Source organism: Hypomesus nipponensis, chromosome 7 (genome assembly GCF_054491055.1).
Source record: "Hypomesus nipponensis isolate SF chromosome 7, ASM5449105v1, whole genome shotgun sequence".
NCBI lineage: Eukaryota > Metazoa > Chordata > Actinopteri > Osmeriformes > Osmeridae > Hypomesus > Hypomesus nipponensis.
This window is the reverse complement of record NC_140367.1, coordinates 2,802,271-2,821,850: the sequence shown is the minus strand read 5'-3', so window position 1 is coordinate 2,821,850 and position 19,580 is coordinate 2,802,271. Positions and strand designations below refer to the sequence as shown.

Here is a 19,580-nt window from a genome sequence, read left to right as displayed (position 1 = left end):
ATAATTCATAGGGACAAAGCAATAACGTATGTTCAGGAACAAATCTTCCTGGGTAACCACTGACATAAAACTCCACGCACAGTATTTTATCTTGGACACTGGAGATGTGAGGGTTTTTAAAATATACTTATTAAATGGAAGCACTAATGAACCTGGACAACCATTACATTCCCTATAAGTGTCTTAAAACCTGCAGATATTTGGCTAAATAAAACGACTCATATATTTGATTTCTCGTATGAGGGTATAGAAAAATTATAGACACAGATATGGTGAAAGCCGTGGTAGCATTCCCGCAGCGATATGGAGATTGTTTTGGTATTCCTAAGGCACATTCTTACCCTTGGTGAGGGGGATGGGAGAGAAGAATGTTTTTTTTTTTACTTGGCTCTCCCCCACCATGTGCATACCAGGGCAGAGTCAGAAAAAAAATTGCCGACCAGACTGCAAGCGAGAAAAATAAAGACAGAAACATATCAAACCCACTTCACTGAGGATCCTTATGAATCTCTTTTTTTTCGGGACACGTACTTCAGTAATTTGCCTTTTTCTGCAAAAGAGAGAGGGGCACGTTTAAGGGGTGGAGAGAGCTGGAGATCATATTACAGAGTTCCAGACTTTTCATGGCAAGTTTTTTGATAGTGGGGGATGGTGGATCTGTTACTTGTTCGGTTAGATTGCTTTTTCCGCTATCTAGCAACAATCTAAAGGAATAGTTTCACTGACCTCGCAAGGAATATTATACCTCTTCCACACGAAGTATAATCTGTTTGCGCTGTGATATAGATAATGAGGCGAATTCAAAGGATGAATCAAGGATTGTACGAGAAATGCAAGATGAAAAAGTTTGGTACTGCTTGAAACCGTGGAAAAAAAGTTATGTTCTTTTTTCGTTACATAGGCTATGGCAAGAAACTTGGCAGCGAATGAACGGCATTGTCTTTTAGCAATTTTATAGGGTACTGGATTACAAAGTTTTTATATTTTTTTATTTTGGGGATACTGAGTTGCACCGTCGATCGTCCCAAGATGTCTCCCTACAACGCGAGCACCATTGTTGGAGCGTTCGGGGTACTTAGCATTTGGGCTGCCTGCTCATTTGTTGCTCATGCAGCCATGGTACAGAAAAACGCAACACTAATGTTGGATGAACACTGTAAAAAAACAACTACATGCGAAGTGCTCAAATACAATACATGTCTGGGGTCCCCTTTACCGTACACCCACACGTCGCTTATCCTGGCTGAGGACTCTAACACTCAAGAAGAAGCATTTGAGAAGTTGTCCATGTGGTCGGGTAAGACTTTTATTTTAAACTAATTTGATGAATTGAACGTTTTAGAATATATTAGAATACAATTTAGGAATTGTTATTAATAATAAACTTTCAACATAATTGCGTGTCAATTTAGTTGCACCTTAGATGTCATTTTTGACCAGCAAAGTTATCAATGGAAATCTAGTCTCTAGTTTCTCACTGTTAGTAAATTACTGTTACTGTTTGAACGTAAATAAATGATGAATACATAATACCCAGAGTTAGTATTACAGGAAGAAGACCATTATTCAAACTAAATAAAAAGTTATTGTCCAAAAATCTTCTGTAACCCTGTAATGTAAAGCATTTAGAGTAGGCAAAAGTAATTTGATATTCAGTGAGCTTCACTTCCCATAAGTATCTGTAAGTGAACCATCAACTTCCTCCCCTTCTGTGGTGTCCTACCAGGGCCATAGCACCCACCTCCACAATCACCATTTGGAAGAAATCATTGAATCTTAATAATTGTAGCACGTGGATTAATAGGTTGTATATTTCCAGTCGGTCAGTGTCAATACCCCCTTCACCTCCATCACCATCACAACATTCTCCTCATCCTCCTTCCCCCTCCCATCACGTCTGCATTCAGACGCACATGCTTAAGCAGCAGGGGCGTAGGTTTTATCATACATGGGTGGGACTTGTTAAAAACAACAAATATGTTACAAAGAAAATCATATTTAACAGCTGCATCCTCAGGTATACAACTGTCCCACCCACATTTGAAAACAAACCTACGCCCCTGCTAAGCACCACGCCCTCCTGTGGTCATCGCCCCTCACCCTCTGCGCCCACCTGGCTCCCTGCAGGTCTGCGGAACGCCCCTCGCTGCTGGTCTGTGATCCAGCCCCTGCTGTGTGCCGTCTACATGCCCAAGTGTGACAATGGACACGTGGAGCTGCCTAGCCAGCAGCTGTGCCAGGCCACCCGGCGCCCCTGCAGCATCGTGGACCAGGAGAGGGGCTGGCCAGGCTTCCTCAAGTGCGATACCAAGGACAAGTTTCCCATGGGTTGCCAGGTAACAGAAGTCTAAATATGTCCAGACTGTGTCTGTGGCACAATTTACAATTCTTTTTTTCGTTTAGTAAAATTAAAAATTAAAAAAGTTACTCGACATGCTATCGTGTTTCTTTCTCTCTCTCTCTCGGTTTGACAGAACGAGGTGCAGAAATTAAAGTTCAACTCGTCAGGCCAGTGTGAGGCCCCTCTAGTGAAGACGGATATCCAGGCCAGCTGGTATAAGGACGTGGAGGGCTGTGGCATCCAGTGTCACAACCCCCTCTTCACCGAGGACGAGCACTCAGACATGCACGCCTACATCGCCTACTTCGGCTCCATAACCCTCCTCTGTACCTTCTTCACACTGGTGAGCATGCAGTTTTCCAGTCGGTGGGGGGGTCAGATGGCTGAGCGCTTAGGGAATCGGGCTTTTAATCAAAAGATTGTCGGTTTGATTCCGGGCTGTGCAAAAATGACGTTGTGTCCTTGGGAAAGGCACTTCACCCTACTTGCCTCGGGAGGAATGTCCCTGTACTCACTGTAAGTCGCTCTGGATAAGAGCGTCTGCTAAATGACTACATGTAAATGGTATCTTCCTTGAGGGTTGAGGTTGGGGTAGTTCTATGGGCGTATGTGAAGCCCTCTGTGACATTGCTTGTGAAGAGGGCAGTACGTATACATTTAGATTTTTTATTAGTTCAAAGAAAACTACAATACCCATGATGCCATGGATCGTATTGTTGATGCTCGTAGGATGAAAACATTTGTTCTTCTGATGCCAAACCAGTAGTGCCAGCTACCATTCACAATGTAATCATGTGTTCTTTGGTGATTGGTGGTTGTGGAAAAACCTCTTTGTTTCTATGAAACGGCGTAGGTTGCGATATCACTGTTCCGATGTTGCTCTTCTCTATAAACCTTCAACCTCCCTCCGCTCACAGGCCACATTTCTGGCAGACTGGAAGAACTCGAATCGCTATCCAGCCGTCATCCTCTTCTACATCAACGCTTGTTTCTTTGTGGGAAGTATGGGCTGGCTAGCTCAGTTTATGGAGGGTGCTCGTGAGGAGATTGTCTGCAAGAGTGACAAGACCATGCGACTTGGGGAGCCCTCGTAAGTGACAGGCCTCCAGAGGTTCATGAGTTTTGAGAGAAAATTCGATGGTCAATTTGTATTCAAATTGGATTGTATGTATGTATGGAAGTATGGATGCATGCATATAAGTGCACTTGATATTGTTTCATCATGACCTTCTGGTGGCTTCAGACGTTTGCCCTCTATCGTGCTGTCTGCCTCTCCTCATAATCCCTCCATCTCTCTCTCCCTCCTTATCTCTCTCTCCATCTCTCTCTCCCTCCATCTCTCTCTCCCTCCTTATCTCTCCCTCCATCTCTCTCTCCCTCCATCTCTCACTCCCTCCTTGTCTCTCTCCCTTCTTGTCTCTCTCCCTCCTCTCTCTCCCTCCTTCCCTTTCTCCCTCCCTCTCTCTCTCCCTCCCTCTCTCTCTCCCTCCATCTCTCTCTCCCTCCTTCCCTTTCTCCCTCCCTCTCTCTCTCCGTCCATCTCTCTCTCCCTCCATCTCTCTCTCCCTCCATCTCTCACTCCCTCCTTGTCTCTCTCCCTCCTCTCTCTCCCTCCCTCTCTCTCTCCCTCCATCTCTCTCTCCCTCCTTATCTCTCCCTCCTTCTCTCTCTCTCCCTCCTTGTCTCTCTCCCTCCCTCTCTTCCTCCAGGTCCACGGAGACTCTGTCCTGCGTCACCATCTTCATCATCGTCTACTATTCCCTGATGTCGGGCGTGATCTGGTTTGTCATGCTGACCTACGCCTGGCACGCCTCCTTCAAGGCCCTGGGCACCACCCACCAGCCCCTCTCTGGACGCACATCCTACTTCCACATGATCACCTGGTCCATTCCCTTCATACTCACTGTGGCCATCCTCGCCATCGCTGAGGTACTTTTCATTGTCAAACAGTCGACACACACAATCGTGTGCAATAGTCTTTAGTGTTTTAGATGTTTTTAGTGTTTTTTTTTCTTTTCTTCACAAGAATGTTGTCTTAAATGTTAGTTTTTTGGGCTTCTGTATTTGTGAGGCAGTCTAGAAGTGCGATGTTCAGTTTTTGTTCAATCTTTTTGTTTATTTATTTCTTAAAACGTTTTTTTTTGCTTAAAAAAGTGACTTTGAGCCCAAGACTTTTGCACAGTACTGTAGATAACCACTTTTTAGTGCTCTCTTACACTCTGAGCTACAAGTCATTCCGTTGTGTGTGACCCTCCAGGTGGATGGAGACTCGGTGAGTGGGATCTGTTTTGTGGGCTATAAGAACTACCACTACAGGGCCGGGTTTGTGTTAGCACCCATCGGAGTGGTGCTTGTTATCGGCGGCTACTTCCTCATACGAGGTGAGCGTCTAGATGCATCCGGAACGTTTGACATCACAGAGTTAATCACCATCGTACCTGTATTGATATGTTGTTGTGTTCCTTCGTCTGTCTTCCCAGGAGTCATGACTTTGTTTTCTATCAAGAGTAATCACCCTGGGCTTCTGAGCGAAAAGGCTGCGAGCAAAATCAACGAGACGATGCTAAGGCTTGGTATGACAGTTGGTGTTGCTATTAGCGACAGGAGAAAAAAACGGAGGCCTCATTTTTACACATCATAGGATGCTGAACAGAAGACTTAACCGCTCAGTAAAGTCACAGATGTATTGTTTTCAGTTGTCACAGTTTTAGTTGCATGGTATATTTTAGGCCAACTGAAGAATTTTCCTTTTCCACTGAAGTCCTTGAATATGCAATCTCTTTTTGATTTCAGGTATTTTTGGATTCTTGGCATTCGGCTTTGTGTTCATCACTTTCGGCTGCCATTTCTACGACTTCTTCAGGCAAGCTGAGTGGGAGAGGAGCTTCAGAGAATACGTTTTGTGAGTTATTTTCCCTCCTGTACAGTTATCTACATCAGGGCCGGCTGTACAGTTATCTTTGCCCTAGGGTTTTGGGGACCCTAAACAAAAATTATGTACGGAGCCCTTTTGATTGGTTTGACCACCCAAAAAATACCAATCGTGGGGCCTTAAACAAATGTTAAGTTTGTGTATTGGGTGGCCTGATCTACGTTAACCTCTCAGTGATAATGATGTCCGTAATAATGTTTGGTTGCAGGTGCGAAGCCAACGTCACAATAGCTCACAAGACCAACAAGCCGATTCCAGAATGCACCATCAAGAACCGACCCAGTCTGCTAGTGGAGAAGATCAATCTGTTCTCCATGTTTGGGACTGGTATTGCCATGAGTACCTGGGTATGGACCAAGGCTACCATCCTCATCTGGAAGCGCACCTGGTGCAAGTAAGCTGAACTGGGAACCAGAAAACCTTTGTGCCAATCCAGTATGAACACGTTAAATGTGTCTCATGTAGACTTAAACAGACTATCGTGACTCAGAGTGATACCTCTTTGGAGAACTTTGATAAGTGTAGTCAGTATAGCCAGTCAATATCAGAGAAGCTATTTCATTTTTTTTTTTTCTCAACGAAAACACAGTTCATGTCATATTCCCCTTTTAATATAACGAATTACCCTTTTAACGTGTCGTAGAATCATTGGCCGCAGTGATGACGAACCTAAAAGGATAAAGAAGAGTAAGATGATCGCGAAAGCTTTCTCCAAACGCAAAGAGCTCCACAAGGACCCTGAAAAGGAGCTCTCCTTCAGCCTCCACACCGTCTCCCACGAGGGGCCTGTTGGTGAGTGTGCACAGCGCCCTCTGGTGACTGAAACCGATACTACAGAATACCACCCCATGTCGAAGCGTGCTCCCAACACGCAACATCCACAGGCTTTCCTGAGTTGGATTTCATACCTCGCTATCGTAGTGGCCACTAAATGTATTGTCAGAGACAACTGTTGTGTCTCAGGTTAAGGACTGAGTGACAGATTTACGAGTTCATATACACAGGGGCTGCAGTGGTTCGCCTATTTGCTTTAGTTGGAGAGACTCCATGTTGGTTCCCTCAGTTGAATACAGAACCTAGAGTTAGTTGTGTTCTGAATGGATTGTAATTGTGTGCGTGCGTGTGTGTGTGTGTTTTTTCTTCCCGTTACGTTCAAAGCTGGCATTAACTTTGACCTCAACGAGCCGTCCAACGACATGTCGTCTGCCTGGGCCCAGCATGTCACTAAGATGGTGGCCAGGAGAGGTGCCATCTTGCCTCAGGACATCTCTGTCACGCCCAGTTGCACGCCTGGTGAGAGCTGGCATCCATTCAAATTCATTAATGCTTTATTGGCATGAATGAGTGAGCATTGTTGCCAAAGCCATAGATGACTGAACAAACTGTGTGTATTGTGATGCACTTAAAGTTTAGTAAAAGGAAGAGAAAAAAATACAATGAATCACAAGGAAAATGAAAGCTAATATTGTAATCCAAACATCTCTTAATGCTGCTAAAATATATAATCTTTTGTCCTGGGCTACTTCACATCCGTGGACTTCCCTGGTCTAAAAGTATCCCTTCTCTCTCCTGCAGCTTATTTCTCCTTTTCAGTCCTCAGCCATGATTTAATCCATGCTCCCCTGCTCAGTTCTAAACCTTTTTTCTCTCTTTATTCCCCCTCCTCAGTTCCGCCTCCTGACGAGAGGAAGAAGCTGTGGATGGTGGAAGCGGAGATCTCACCGGAGATGATGAAGAGGAAGAGGAAGAAGAGGAAGAGGAAGAAGGAGGAGCGGCTCGCGGAGGAGGCGGCCGACCAACAGGGGTACCGGCAGAGGGAGTTCGGCCCCAGCTCAGTGCCTCGCCTGCCCAAGCTGCCAGGGCACAGGAGCCTGGTGGCCAACCTGTGGGAACAGCAACAGGAAGTAGGGCCTGACATCCTACCAGGGTCTTACCCCGAGTCCAGGCCTTCGCACCCCCTCCCCTATCAGGAGAGGTACACGAGCCTGGCCCCGTACCCCTCCAGCTGGCGTAGCAGGAACCACGACCTTGCCCTGCTCTCCAACCCCCACGCCCTGAATGACCTACCGGAGGATCTTGGTTTAGGGCCTCGCTGCCCTGTAGCCCGCTCCCCGCAGCCCAGCGGTGGCTCCCGTTACCCAAGGGAGGTGGCGCCAGTGGGTGGGGGGTGGGGGAGGGCTGCTTATACCATGAGGCCACAGGGGAGGAAGGCAAGGATCGATCCGATTCACTCGCAGACCAATCTGATGGAGGCTGAGCTTATGGACGCAGACTCTGACTTTTGAGTGAGGGGCAGGGAGGTCCGAAGGTGTTGGGTGTGGTCATGTTGTTTATAGGCTGTAAGCTAGAAGTGCTGGATACTTCGGGATTTACGGTGCTGTATCTTCCTGAAAGGCTGGTTGGGTGTTGCGGTAACCCAACTGAGAACTGGACAAAAGCCAGGAATATCTATATAAAGCGACTGAAGGCAGTACAGATAGTTTTACGAAAAATGAGCAGATTGCTGTAGAGGACTGAAACATGGACGAGCTTAAGAAGGCCACCTGTGATATTGGCAGGTTTGTCCACAAAGGTTTTTTGGAAACATATTGTAGAAGACTTCACGGAACTCAAGAGGCAGCTCAAGTTAAATATCAACTGTTTGACATTACTTTGACTTGCCTATTAAAATATATATGTGACCGACTGAATTTGAACTCCCAAGTGTGATAGACTGTGTTTGCTAGCTAAGATTGAGGCATTTTTCTGGAGATGCTCTCTTTACACAGAACCGGGAAGTATCATTGTATGTTTGTGATTGTTTGTTTGAACATGATTGTGTTGTCCAGTAGTCAGTGCTTTTGTCATAGAAATATATACCATGCTCATTATTTTTATGTTGCCTGGTGCAATCACACATTTCCTTCATCCAAGGACAGAGTAAATAAAAAAACCTTTTGAAATTTGAAATTAAACACAAAAACGGAATAGGGACGCAATCATTTGAGTGTTACGACATATTTAATATGGGTCAAGTATAAATCTTTTTGTGTGTACAATTGTATTAAAAAGGGTTATTTTTTACAGTAGTTCTTTGCTTAGGATTTCCACTTAATTTTTTATTATATTGTACATAATTAACATCAACTTCACTGAGTTCTGTTTTAGTTTTGTAATATTTGTTATTGTATCATTATTATTCATAGTGGGGTTCAAATACAAATGTTTGTCAGTACTGTAGTTGTATTTTTGCATGCCTTGTCCATTGGTCTATACAGTGCACCTTTTGATGGTGGTCTTCACAGCTATTTTGTATCATTTGTTGGCTTGATACAATACTTAGCTAAAAGGGAAGTGGCAACAATGTTTGGGCCAATTTGCGAATGCCCCTATGCTACCAGAATATAGGGCAACCTTTAAAGTCAGAATAAGGTTGGAGCTTTTTTGGAAGGGTTCTTTTTTTTTTTTTTTACACCATTTTATCATTCAAGTGCCTACTCACTGATTTTCTGTGTACAGTATAAGAGACTTTTATTTAAGCAGTTACTCAATCTTAGAATGAGCCAGGTGAACTGCACAGCACTGCCGTGAATACATTGTAGTATTAGAGTTCCAATTCATGTGGATTCTCCACCATTAAAACGCACTAACTATAATTACTATACATATTCAAAATATGTATCAAACATGTAGGTTCATAAGAGAAGAGGGTTTGATATGAACTGACATTCAGCTACCCTGACTTTTTTTGTATAATGTAACCTATTGAGATTTTATCACAATCTCTTTGAGGATAAATACAACATTTTCAGCTATTTTTGTACCGTTTTGAGAAGATACCATTAGTATTTTTCATTTTCTTGGCCTTAATTGTCTGATAAAGTTTTGTTTCCCTGTGTTATCTGTTCTTTAATGTCTGTTTCACTCCTCAATCTGTCGTACAGAATTGTATACTTTACTCGTGCAGTTGTATTTTTGTATATGTAAATAAAGTTTTAATTAAAAATGAATATACAAAATGCTCGTGCTTGACTTTGTTACAGTGAAGACAAATTGGAAGATAAAAATCATAACGCAGATTTACCATCACATTCAAAAGGTCTACTGTAGATAAAGACTGATTTCACCAGAAGAAAATCTTCTTGAGATGGGCTGAAGGTTCGAATGGTTCTAGAGATAGATTTGTGTGCGAAGAAAACTCTACATCCCAGAATGCAATCGATTTTTCCTACCAATGGACGCGCGGCGTGAATTTCAATATGAAGCTCACTTATTGATGGTGTGGAGTTTAGATGAGTTGATAACGCGTGCGGATAACACGAGCTGCAGAACCCAGGCAGCACTTCACAAACCGGCAAAATGTCCAACAAAAAAGTTCCCTTGACGGTTGCCGACCAAGAGAAACGTCGCCGGCGGTCCACAGCTGAAAGTTCAGGTAAGGTTGATTCCTGTTCTTTTTAATTTGTTTGCGCTGTCGATCCAAACTCAAGGTTCGCTGACATGACCGCACACAGTCGCGTGCACTTGTAAAAACAAAAGATCTCAAACAGCAAGGTTTGGTCTTGCCTTCAAAAGGCTAGTAACTTGACAAAAGTTATTTAAAAGTTAACCTTTCTCTGCTTCAGCTTATGACAAAATATGCAAAGAATGTCGGTATTTATTGATGGATATGATCTGCAATATTAGGTTATTTGTCTATATATATTATCTGGTTATGGGCAAGAATTCAGTCTGGAATCAAACAATTTGGAGGAGGAAAGGGGTTTGGTGTTTCGTTTAGCACAGCAATATTGTCAGACTAAAGTCAAGGAAGGACTCATTGATGTATTTCTATGAATCATGTGGGTTTGTTACTGAGAAGAGGGATCATCCTTGCGACCCTAAACCATTGATTCCTGTACACATATCAGAGCTCTGTAATGCATGGCACGATGAGGGTCTTCTAATGAGATGAATCGGCCTTCCTTTGCACACAGGACAAACCCAAACCCCTATCCCAAGTCCAATTCCCTTTGGTATTCACGCATGGTTAGTCTATAGAGAATGTGATCGGACACACCAGGCCTCCTGCGCTGTAACGGTGGGATGATTGGCTGGTTCTAACATGTGACAATCAGGAGTCTTTTGTTAGTCACAGATAAGTCACAGACTCAAAGTCAGTGGGCATAACATGATTCCTAGAAGGGTTCAATAACCACCCCCTCCCTCCAGACTGGTGGATTGTATTATGCAAAGGTATCATTTGTGACCAAGTTCCTTTACCCATTCAGCTTTTCGGTCAGTGCTATAGTCCCACATGACCGAAAAACGTTCAATCAAAACGTAACCGGATTTTACTTTCAAGATCAACATAGAAGAACAGGATAATGGTCTCCGTGTTCCCCATGCTAGCTTAAGATCTAAGAACCAGGTCTGTTCCTTGATGAAGCGTCGGATGGTTTCAAGTTTTTGTGGTCTCCTCAGAGCCCCAGGTGGAACATGATCCCCGGGCCTCCCGGCGCTCCATCGCCTGTGACAGGCTGTGTGTCGGGAACAACCATCCGGACATGACTGACCCCCTCTCCCCCGACATCTCCCACCCTCACCACTCCTGCCAGTACACCCCCAAGTGCCTGTCTGTTCACAGGGGTGAGGAACCGCCCTACCGGTCAACTGTTAAGACACGACCAATCCTCACCGCAGGATTCATGAAACCTTCACATTTTCATTACAATTGGGTCAGAATCAAGGCACATTCCAGTCCTTCGGTGAGGACGATGAGTAACATAAGTAGAGTCCCTGGCTTTTATCCAGAGACTAGATGACTGTGCATGTTTTGTTGTGTGACGTGTGTCCCTGTGTGTTGGATGTGCCAGTGCCCATCTCCTCCGGCCGCTCCACCCCCTCTCAGTACGGGGAGGATGCGTGGCACGACACCACCGTCAGGACCACCATCAGGGCCGACAACGAGGTGGAGGCCCATAAAGAGGCCAACAACTACAAGGTGAGAAGCGGCGAGACTCTGGACACGTGAGGAGGATGGCCTTGTGCCAAGGGGCGCCGTATAGGGGGGGGGGGGAGTTAGGACAATTCCGAGGGCCCCTGACTGACGGGGCGGGGGGCACTCGCGAGGCTGTGTGTGAACTCACGTGTGTGTGTGTGTGTGTGTGTGTACAGTTTGGTTTCAGGAAGTGGAAAAGCCACGTGACAGAGAGGCCCATTGAGGACCGGTCGGACGTTGTGAGGGAGCTTTACTCTGAACTGAATTTTGTCCGACCTCATGCAGGTCAGTGTCTCGTTGTCCCTCTCCATATCACTTACCACATGCAGAACCTGTAATTGGATGCACGTTAGTAAAAGTCAGATGTGAGATCTCTCATGCGACGGGTCTTTCTGTTGTCCAGGTTCAGTCATCACCTGTGGAAACATCGCTTACCTGTTTCTGTTTGGGTGGTGGATCTCCCTGACCTACTTCCTGGTTTGTGTCCTGATGTTTCTCACAATCATCGGGTCACCCTATGGTACGTGTTCACTCGTGTTGCCGCGGGGGTGAGGTGGAATCATCGTTTGCGTTCGATGTAAATATTCTTGGTTTCTTCTCTCAGGAGTGCTGTGTTTGAAGTTAGCATGCTACTTTATCTGGCCTTTTGGGAAGTCTGTACAAAAGGTGAGAAGGACCATCCCCAAGGTGATGAAAGTGTTAATGTACGCTTCTTGTGTGTATATATAAAGCCCAGTTCATATTGCTTCCCTAAACCTTCCTCCCAGTGGTACTGACAATGTAACCAAATCATCAAATCAATTTCTCTCTTTCTCTTTCTCTATTTCCCCCCTGTCTGGTGGTCCAGACCAGCAGTGCCTTGCGGAGGTGCTGTGTCAAGTTCCCCAACTGTGAGGCTATTCCTGAGGAGGTGGACTGTGTGGATGAGAAGGAGGTCAACGAGCTTCCGGAGTCCACGCCTCTCATCAAGTCCCTTCCCATAGGCATTGAGGTTCCTCCCCACGGGCCACAGCCCCGGCTCCGTAAACACTACTGGGTAGGGAGAGATGCATCAATCATTTTAATCGATTCTTGGTGTCACAAATCGATGTTATCGAATTCTTACAACAAAAAATAAAATAAAATAAAGCCAATAAAAAAAAAAGATTTGTGAATCGCTACAAGACTGAATTGCGATTCAAATGTGAATCGATTTTTTTTCTTTCCCCCACTCCACCTTCACTCCTTAATACTGTAACGGCATGACCCGGGATTGTTTCTGCCAGCTATGCCTTGTCTTTCTAAACAAGCGCGAACCAATCCTTAATTGTGCATAATGGTCTACTTCCTTTGTGTCTGAATACTGTTGGGGTTGTGTCTGTAATGATCGTGGGATTCCTGAGTAGCGGGGGGTGGGGGGTGGGGTGGGGTCTGGAGGAATGGATAGCTTCTGCTGGTAGTTTTGTGTGTGTGTGTGCCCTGTTTGATGGTAAGACAGTGCTTCCTCTTCCTACACAAACAACATATCCTGGGTGAGATGGCTGAGCGGTTAGGGAGTTGGGCTATTAATCAGGAGGTTGCCGGTTTGATTCCCCTCCATTTCAAATGACGTTGCGTCCTTACTGTAAGTCGCTCTGTATAAGAGTGTCTGCTAGATGTAAATGTAATATAGAATATCTGGTGGCTGTGTCGTTCGTGTGGGTTCAGGGTCGTGTGAGCACCTACATATGGCTGCTGCTGGGGTACCCTGTCCTGGCTGTGGTCCACGCCCTGGCCTGCTTCCTGTCTTGGCTCCTGGTGTTTACCATCCCCGTGGCCAAGGTGAATGCCCGCACGCTGGGCACCATCCTGCTCACGGCTCCAGAAGACATCCACATCCACTCACACAAAAAGGTGCGTACACCTGGAAGGGGATTACCCTGTTAAGGGACCAGGAAATGCATGGCTCTCTGTTTCTCTTGGGTTTATGTCACATAGGGGACTATGTAAGTCAGATGGATGAGCGGTTAGGGAATTGGGCTGTTAATCAGAGGGTTGCCGATTCGATTTCCGGCCGTGCCAAATGACGTTGTGTCCTTGGGCAAGGCACTTCACCCTACTTGCCTCGGGGGGGAAATGTCTCTGTACTTACTGTAAGTCCCTCTGGATAAGAGCGTCTGCTAAATGACTAAATGTAACGTAAAGCAGGTGGGGTCTACTGGCCGGTTCCTGGAGAGCTACCTGCCTGTGAGTTTTAGCTCCAACACTAATGCAGCACACCTGATTCTAACAATTAGCTGCTTGATCAGGTAACTAGTGTTGAATCAGGTCCAATGAGTGTGGTTAGAGAGAAAAGAGTGCAGGTATCATTGCAGGAACATGGTTGGAGACCCTTGATACAAAGGTTTAGTTGTTGTGTTTTACGGTGTCGTTTAACTGCTTCTTTGCAGGTCATAGGCTGTGAGACCAGGGTGGTGCTGTGTTGCCACAACGCCTTCAACGTGTACTACTACAAATATAGTGTATACGGCATCAACGTGTTTGCTGTCAGTATCCTTCATCTTGTCTTGCCTTGGCAAAGCTCTGGCCTTCTAACGCCACATCATCCACATGTGACTAGCAGGAGTCCCGTTTGACTCCTATGTATATTTTTAACTTAGAATTTACAGCACCGATCCACATTCTGTACACCAAGTATTTGGAACCTTTTCCTCCCCACTAGTTGATTTGTGATCCTTAAAGCCACCCAGACCTGCTTCCCCTAGTGATAGTGACCCTGGTGATTGGCTACATTGACGAGGAGAACCAGTTTGTCAGCTCGGAGATCAAGTTTGCAACAGCGTTGACCTCGATCATCCCCCTCTCCTACTACATCGGCATGGGCATCGCTAGGTGAAGCGCAACACTCACCTGCTTTGCTTTACAATTGCTCCAAAATACATAAATTGCTCCAAAAATACACCATTGACTACACCTTAAATATATAAAATACATAATCCACGTTTTGTTTTGTTTTGTTTCGATGTAGTATTTCAGCTCAGAGTAACTTTGCGGTGGGGGCCGTGGTGAACGCCACGTTCGGCTCCATCACAGAGCTGACTTTCTACATCACGGCCCTGCTCAGGGGTCACCGCGAAGGCTCCAAGTGCTACGAGGAGATTGTGAAGTCGGCCCTCACCGGCACCCTGTTGGGATGCATCCTCTTTATCCCCGTGAGTGTTGGGGAAGCTTAAATTTGACCGATAACCGACGCTCGTTAACGACCGTTAACTGACAAGATATTAGAATGGATGTGTAAAGTTTAACGCTTCAGGCTACCAAGCCTTCATGATTGGCTGCTATAACAGCACAGAAGTACAATTTGTTATTTTGTTGCTGCTCGACAACGAAAACGGAGATTGCCAAAGTAGCAGAAAGTCGCTAGATACAAAAATATTTCTTAGATTATTTATTTTTTGTCATTAAAGAAGGTCAACACTGTTTAACTGATAATATTAACCGGTAAACATTCTGTACTGTTGGTTAATGGTTATACGGTCTTGGACATTTGCTGTGTGTGTCTCCTCTTGGCTTTCCTGTCACACTTCACACACAAACTATCCAAAGTGTTGACTGTGGTCCTCCCCAGGGGATCTGTATGATCATTGGGGGCTTTAAGCACAGAGAGCAGCGATTCAACAGCCGCTCCGCTGGGGTCAGCTCTGCCTTGCTCTTCATATCTATTGGAGGTATGACTATGGAAACAAATTAGTGACATGTTTGGAATTTTAAAAGGCATTGAATACTTTTGACTATTGACATTTAAACACCACCAGACTTTGTTGGTTTTGAATTCTCCTCTTTGAAATAAGTTCGTATTTCGAATTTTAAGAGTTTCAATATGAATTGGCCTTAATTCTCAGGAACGTCATTCTCTCTCAGACACACGCACACACCACGTACCTCATCCATACACTGTCCTTTTACCCACACAGGTGTGTTTGCCCCAACCCTGTTCTCGAAGGCCTACGGTACCCTGGTGTGCGAGCGGTGCAATAACACACCAGGGAACATCACTGGTCCGTTCATGTGTCAGGACTGTCACTATGAGGTGGTGGGTACGACCTCTCGTCACCTCCTGACAACCAACACGTATAAGGAAGCATGTTGTCTTTGAGGATGGTGTCGTCAGCCCAAGGTAACCTTCATTTTTCTCCTTTTCGCAAAAGAGTGGAAATAACCAGGCACTGTACCTCAGTCACATTGAGTAGGTACCTTTTTTATTTATATATTTGAAAAAACAAATTGAAAAAAAAGAAAGAAAAAAAAAAAGTTTCTCAAGACTTCCTGAGTGAGTGTGCTGTTTGGCTTTCCCTCCAGGCCTTTGGTATACACCATTTCAGTGCTTCTGCCTGCCGCCTACCTGATTGGCCTCATCTTCACCCTGAAGACCCACTCACACATATACGACATTCACATCAGCGATGGGTATGGCCATGGGCAGGAAGTACAGGAGGGTGCCAACATCCATGGAGGTGTAGGTGAGTCCAACACCTTCCTCCTCATGTTAGACTTGGTGGTGTAGGTGAGCCCAACACCCATTGACACTGTATGACTATGTTTAGCTTGTGTTCTGCTCCTCTCTCTTATCAACTGTCTCTGGAGGAGGGGATCCCTCTCTGAATTGCTCCTCCCAAGGTTTCTTCCATTTTTTTCTCCCGTTGGGAGTTTTTCCTTGTTTTCCTTGAGGGTTTAGGTTGGTTGAGTGGCAGTTCTATGGGCGTATGTGAAGCCCTCTGTGACATGCTTGAGTGTAAAAAGGGCTATACAAATACATTTGATTTGATTTGAATGCCTTCCTCCTCATGTTAGACTTGGAGGATGAAACCACTGGATATCCCATCATGTTTTCTAAACTGCCGTTTGCCACAGGTTGATCTAGGCAAGCACACCTGTGTTGCATCTGTGTGTATGGATTTACTATGCTGTTTACTCGTGTGTGTGTGTGTGTGTGTGTGTGTGTGTGTGTGTGTGTGTGTGTGTGTGTGTGTGTGTGTGTGTGTGTGTGTGTGTGTGTGTGTGTGTGTGTGTGTGTGTGTGTGTGTGTGTGTGTGTGTGTGTGTGTGTGTGTGTGTGTGTGTGTGTGTGTGTGTGTGTGTGTGTGTGTGTGTGTGTGTGTGTGTGTTCTGACGGTGCTGTAGTTCACTGGTCTAGGTGGATGGCTATGGGGGTGTTGATTTTGGCCACTCTGCTGATGGCTGCGTGTGCTGACCTCACCACAGAGCACATCAAACCCATCCTGGACAACTCCAAAGTGTCCCAGGTGGGTTCACGGCCTCGCAGCACCACCCTGCACTATAACAACACACACATCAGCAGCTGGAATTGGTACTTTAACATTGGTAATATGTCGATGAACATCTAAACTGCCCTTACACAAACACACTTATAATCTTCACAGTGTGCTTTTTTCAGTGACTTTTCATAAGTTTTTTTTTTGGGGGGGGGGGTTTAGTTAGACTAAAATGTTACTGTTGTGACCTGTTCTTGCAGTATTTCATTGGCGTCACTGTGCTAGCCATGATACCTGAGCTGCCAGAGATTATGAATGGAATCCAATTTGCCCTACAGAACAACATCAGTCTGAGGTATGTAAGGCACTCCAGTGTACGATTGATTACCTGTCAGGATGAATCCTGTGCTTGTCTGATCATGCTGACCTGACCTGAGCTGGCTGGGTTGTTTTGGCAGTTTGGAGGTGGGAAGCTGTCTGGCTGTCCAAGTCTGCATGATTCAGATCCCTTTAGTCATCCTGTTCAACGCTTTCTACGTAAGTATTCACTTTTTTTTTTTTTTACAAGTCTCATTGCCTTTCCAATCTATAAGTGATCTCTTCTCTCTAGGATGTGGGGTTTGTATTGATCTTCAGTGACCTGCATCTGTGGGCCAGCATTTTCAGTGTGATTCTGGTGAACTACATCTTCATGGATGGAAAATGTGACTACTTTCAGGGTAAGCAGTGTATCCCAGTGTAGTTTGTAGTAATCAGTGGTTTCATGTCCAGGTGTGCGTAATGGTTAATACCTACTTTCATCTTCTGCAGGTACCGCTCTTGTGGTGGTGTATCTCATCCTCCTGGCTGTGTATTTTTTCGCACCCTCACCCAGCTCTTGTTGAAGGGTACTTTGAACCCACCAAATGTCTTTATAAGAGGTTGTCTGTGTCAGTATGTACTGTACGTGTGTTTAACCACTATGTGAAAACTCAACTGATTAATACTAATTGAGGGTGACGATAGGAAATATTTTGCACTATTAAAATGAATATTCTCCTTGTTTTAACATGGCACACCTTGGTGAGAAATCGACCTGAAAAAAGCTAACTTAATCATAAAACTATTTAATTGAAGTCCCATTGTTTTTATGTCAGGGTTTTCCTCAGCTTAAATTGTACCGTTATAGTTCAGAGTTTGTGTAATATTAAATCTGTTGCTTCAGTACCATGAGACCCCACGCTTTGTGTCACTGGGTTTTGGGTGTCGAGTTTGCGTCACATGGATGTCAACAAAATGCTTTGATGACAGAAAAGAATAGTCATGATCACTGCAATTAAAACGGAAGTACTTGTTTACAGTGGCATGTCTTCTTGTTGCATGGGTTATGTGTAATGAACTTAAGCACAGTGACCAACGTTGTGTATTTTCATTGTCCAACCAATGAGGTGCCAACACACTGAGCCTTACATATCAGGTTCCACACACACACACACACACTGAGCCTTACATATCAGGTTCCACACACACACACTGAGCCTTACATATCAGGTTCCACACACACACTGAGCCTTACATATCAGGTTCCACACACACACTGAGCCTTACATATCAGGTTCCACACACACACTGAGCCTTACATATCAGGTTCCACACACACACACTGAGCCTTACATATCAGGTTCCACACACACACACTGAGCCTTACATATCAGGTTCCACACACACACACTGAGCCTTACATATCAGGTTCCACACACACACACTGAGCCTTACATATCAGGTTCCACACACACACACTGAGCCTTACATATCAGGTTACACACACACACACACTGAGCCTTACATATCAGGTTCCACACACACACACTGAGCCTTACATATCAGGTTCCACACACACACACTGAGCCTTACATATCAGGTTCCACACACACTGAGCCTTACATATCAGGTTCCACACACACTGAGCCTTACATATCAGGTTCCACACACACTGAGCCTTACATATCAGGTTCCACACACACTGAGCCTTACATATCAGGTTACACACACACACACACTGAGCCTTACATATCAGGTTCCACACACACACACTGAGCCTTACATATCAGGTTCCACACACACACACTGAGCCTTACATATCAGGTTCCACACACACACACTGAGCCTTACATATCAGGTTCCACACACACACACTGAGCCTTACATATCAGGTTCCACACACACACACTGAGCCTTACATATCAGGTTCCACACACACACACTGAGCCTTACATATCAGGTTCCACACACACACACTGAGCCTTACATATCAGGTTCCACACACACTGAGCCTTACATATCAGGTTACACACACACACACACTGAGCCTTACATATCAGGTTCCACACACACACACTGAGCCTTACATATCAGGTTCCACACACACTGAGCCTTACATATAAGGTTCCACACACACTGAGCCTTACATATCAGGTTCCGCACACACTGAGCCTTACATATCAGGTTCCACACACACACACTGAGCCTTAGATATCAGGTTCCACACACACACACTGAGCCTTACATATCAGGTTCCACACACACACACTGAGCCTTACATATCAGGTTCCACACACACACACTGAGCCTTACATATCAGGTTCCACACACACTGAGCCTTACATATAAGGTTCCACACACACTGAGCCTTACATATCAGGTTCCACACACACTGAGCCTTACATATCAGGTTCCACACACACTGAGCCTTACATATCAGGTTCCACACACACTGAGCCTTACATATCAGGTTCCACACACACACACACTGACATGTTTAGGTTCCACGCACACTGACATGTTCAGGCAGGCAAACTCACCAAGAGAAGCACAACTTTCTACACATGTTTATTGACTCGTCAAACACAACGTTCACAAACATGAGGCTACAGTTCAGTGGTCGGCTCAGCCGCGAGTGGCCGCTGCAAGGATCCAAGTCCAGGAGATGACATGCAGAACAAAAGCTAAACAATGTTTTTTGGATTCCATATGAGGACAATGGAAGTAACTTGACCTAAGACTTATAGAACTCCTGGCAGTCAAAGTAAGACCTAGCACTGTGTAACCTAAAGGGAGATCGTTTTCAATTCAAAGTGCA

The 19,580-nt window shown here is 45.1% G+C and overlaps 2 protein-coding genes across 2 annotated transcripts; both read left to right on the top strand.

Moving 5' to 3' along the window:
* Positions 1–431: 431 nt before the first annotated feature.
* On the top strand, positions 432–9,242 carry smo (smoothened, frizzled class receptor). The gene is made up of 12 exons (XM_084701998.1): positions 432–1,297; positions 2,128–2,336; positions 2,475–2,684; positions 3,259–3,431; positions 4,051–4,270; positions 4,599–4,722; positions 4,822–4,914; positions 5,135–5,243; positions 5,482–5,667; positions 5,917–6,065; positions 6,432–6,566; positions 6,942–9,242. Exons 1-12 carry the CDS (start codon positions 1,030–1,032, stop codon positions 7,556–7,558), a joined length of 2,493 nt encoding a protein of 830 aa, XP_084558124.1. The 5' UTR covers positions 432–1,029; the 3' UTR covers positions 7,559–9,242.
* A 262-nt stretch (positions 9,243–9,504) lies between these two features.
* cax1 (cation/H+ exchanger protein 1) lies at positions 9,505–17,801 on the top strand. The gene is made up of 20 exons (XM_084701455.1): positions 9,505–9,687; positions 10,716–10,880; positions 11,108–11,235; positions 11,409–11,517; positions 11,636–11,752; positions 11,837–11,898; positions 12,080–12,268; positions 12,919–13,104; positions 13,641–13,740; positions 13,941–14,082; positions 14,219–14,402; positions 14,819–14,918; positions 15,165–15,283; positions 15,399–15,436; positions 15,550–15,710; positions 16,371–16,492; positions 16,723–16,817; positions 16,921–16,999; positions 17,073–17,181; positions 17,273–17,801. Exons 1-20 carry the CDS (start codon positions 9,612–9,614, stop codon positions 17,344–17,346), a joined length of 2,355 nt encoding a protein of 784 aa, XP_084557581.1. The 5' UTR covers positions 9,505–9,611; the 3' UTR covers positions 17,347–17,801.
* The last annotated feature ends 1,779 nt before the right edge of the window (positions 17,802–19,580 follow it).

Excerpts from the sequence above, each read along its gene's own strand:
- cax1 (XM_084701455.1), top strand. The coding sequence starts at position 9,612 with ATGTCCAACAAAAAAGTTCCCTTGACGGTTGCCGACCAAGAGAAACGT. Across the intron at positions 11,518-11,635 it reads TTTTGTCCGACCTCATGCAG|GTTCAGTCATCACCTGTGGA; the intron begins GTCAGTGTCTCG and ends TCTGTTGTCCAG. Across the intron at positions 17,182-17,272 it reads AAAATGTGACTACTTTCAGG|GTACCGCTCTTGTGGTGGTG; the intron begins GTAAGCAGTGTA and ends CATCTTCTGCAG.
- smo (XM_084701998.1), top strand. The coding sequence starts at position 1,030 with ATGTCTCCCTACAACGCGAGCACCATTGTTGGAGCGTTCGGGGTACTT. Across the intron at positions 6,066-6,431 it reads CTCCCACGAGGGGCCTGTTG|CTGGCATTAACTTTGACCTC; the intron begins GTGAGTGTGCAC and ends TTACGTTCAAAG. Across the intron at positions 6,567-6,941 it reads CACGCCCAGTTGCACGCCTG|TTCCGCCTCCTGACGAGAGG; the intron begins GTGAGAGCTGGC and ends CCCCCTCCTCAG.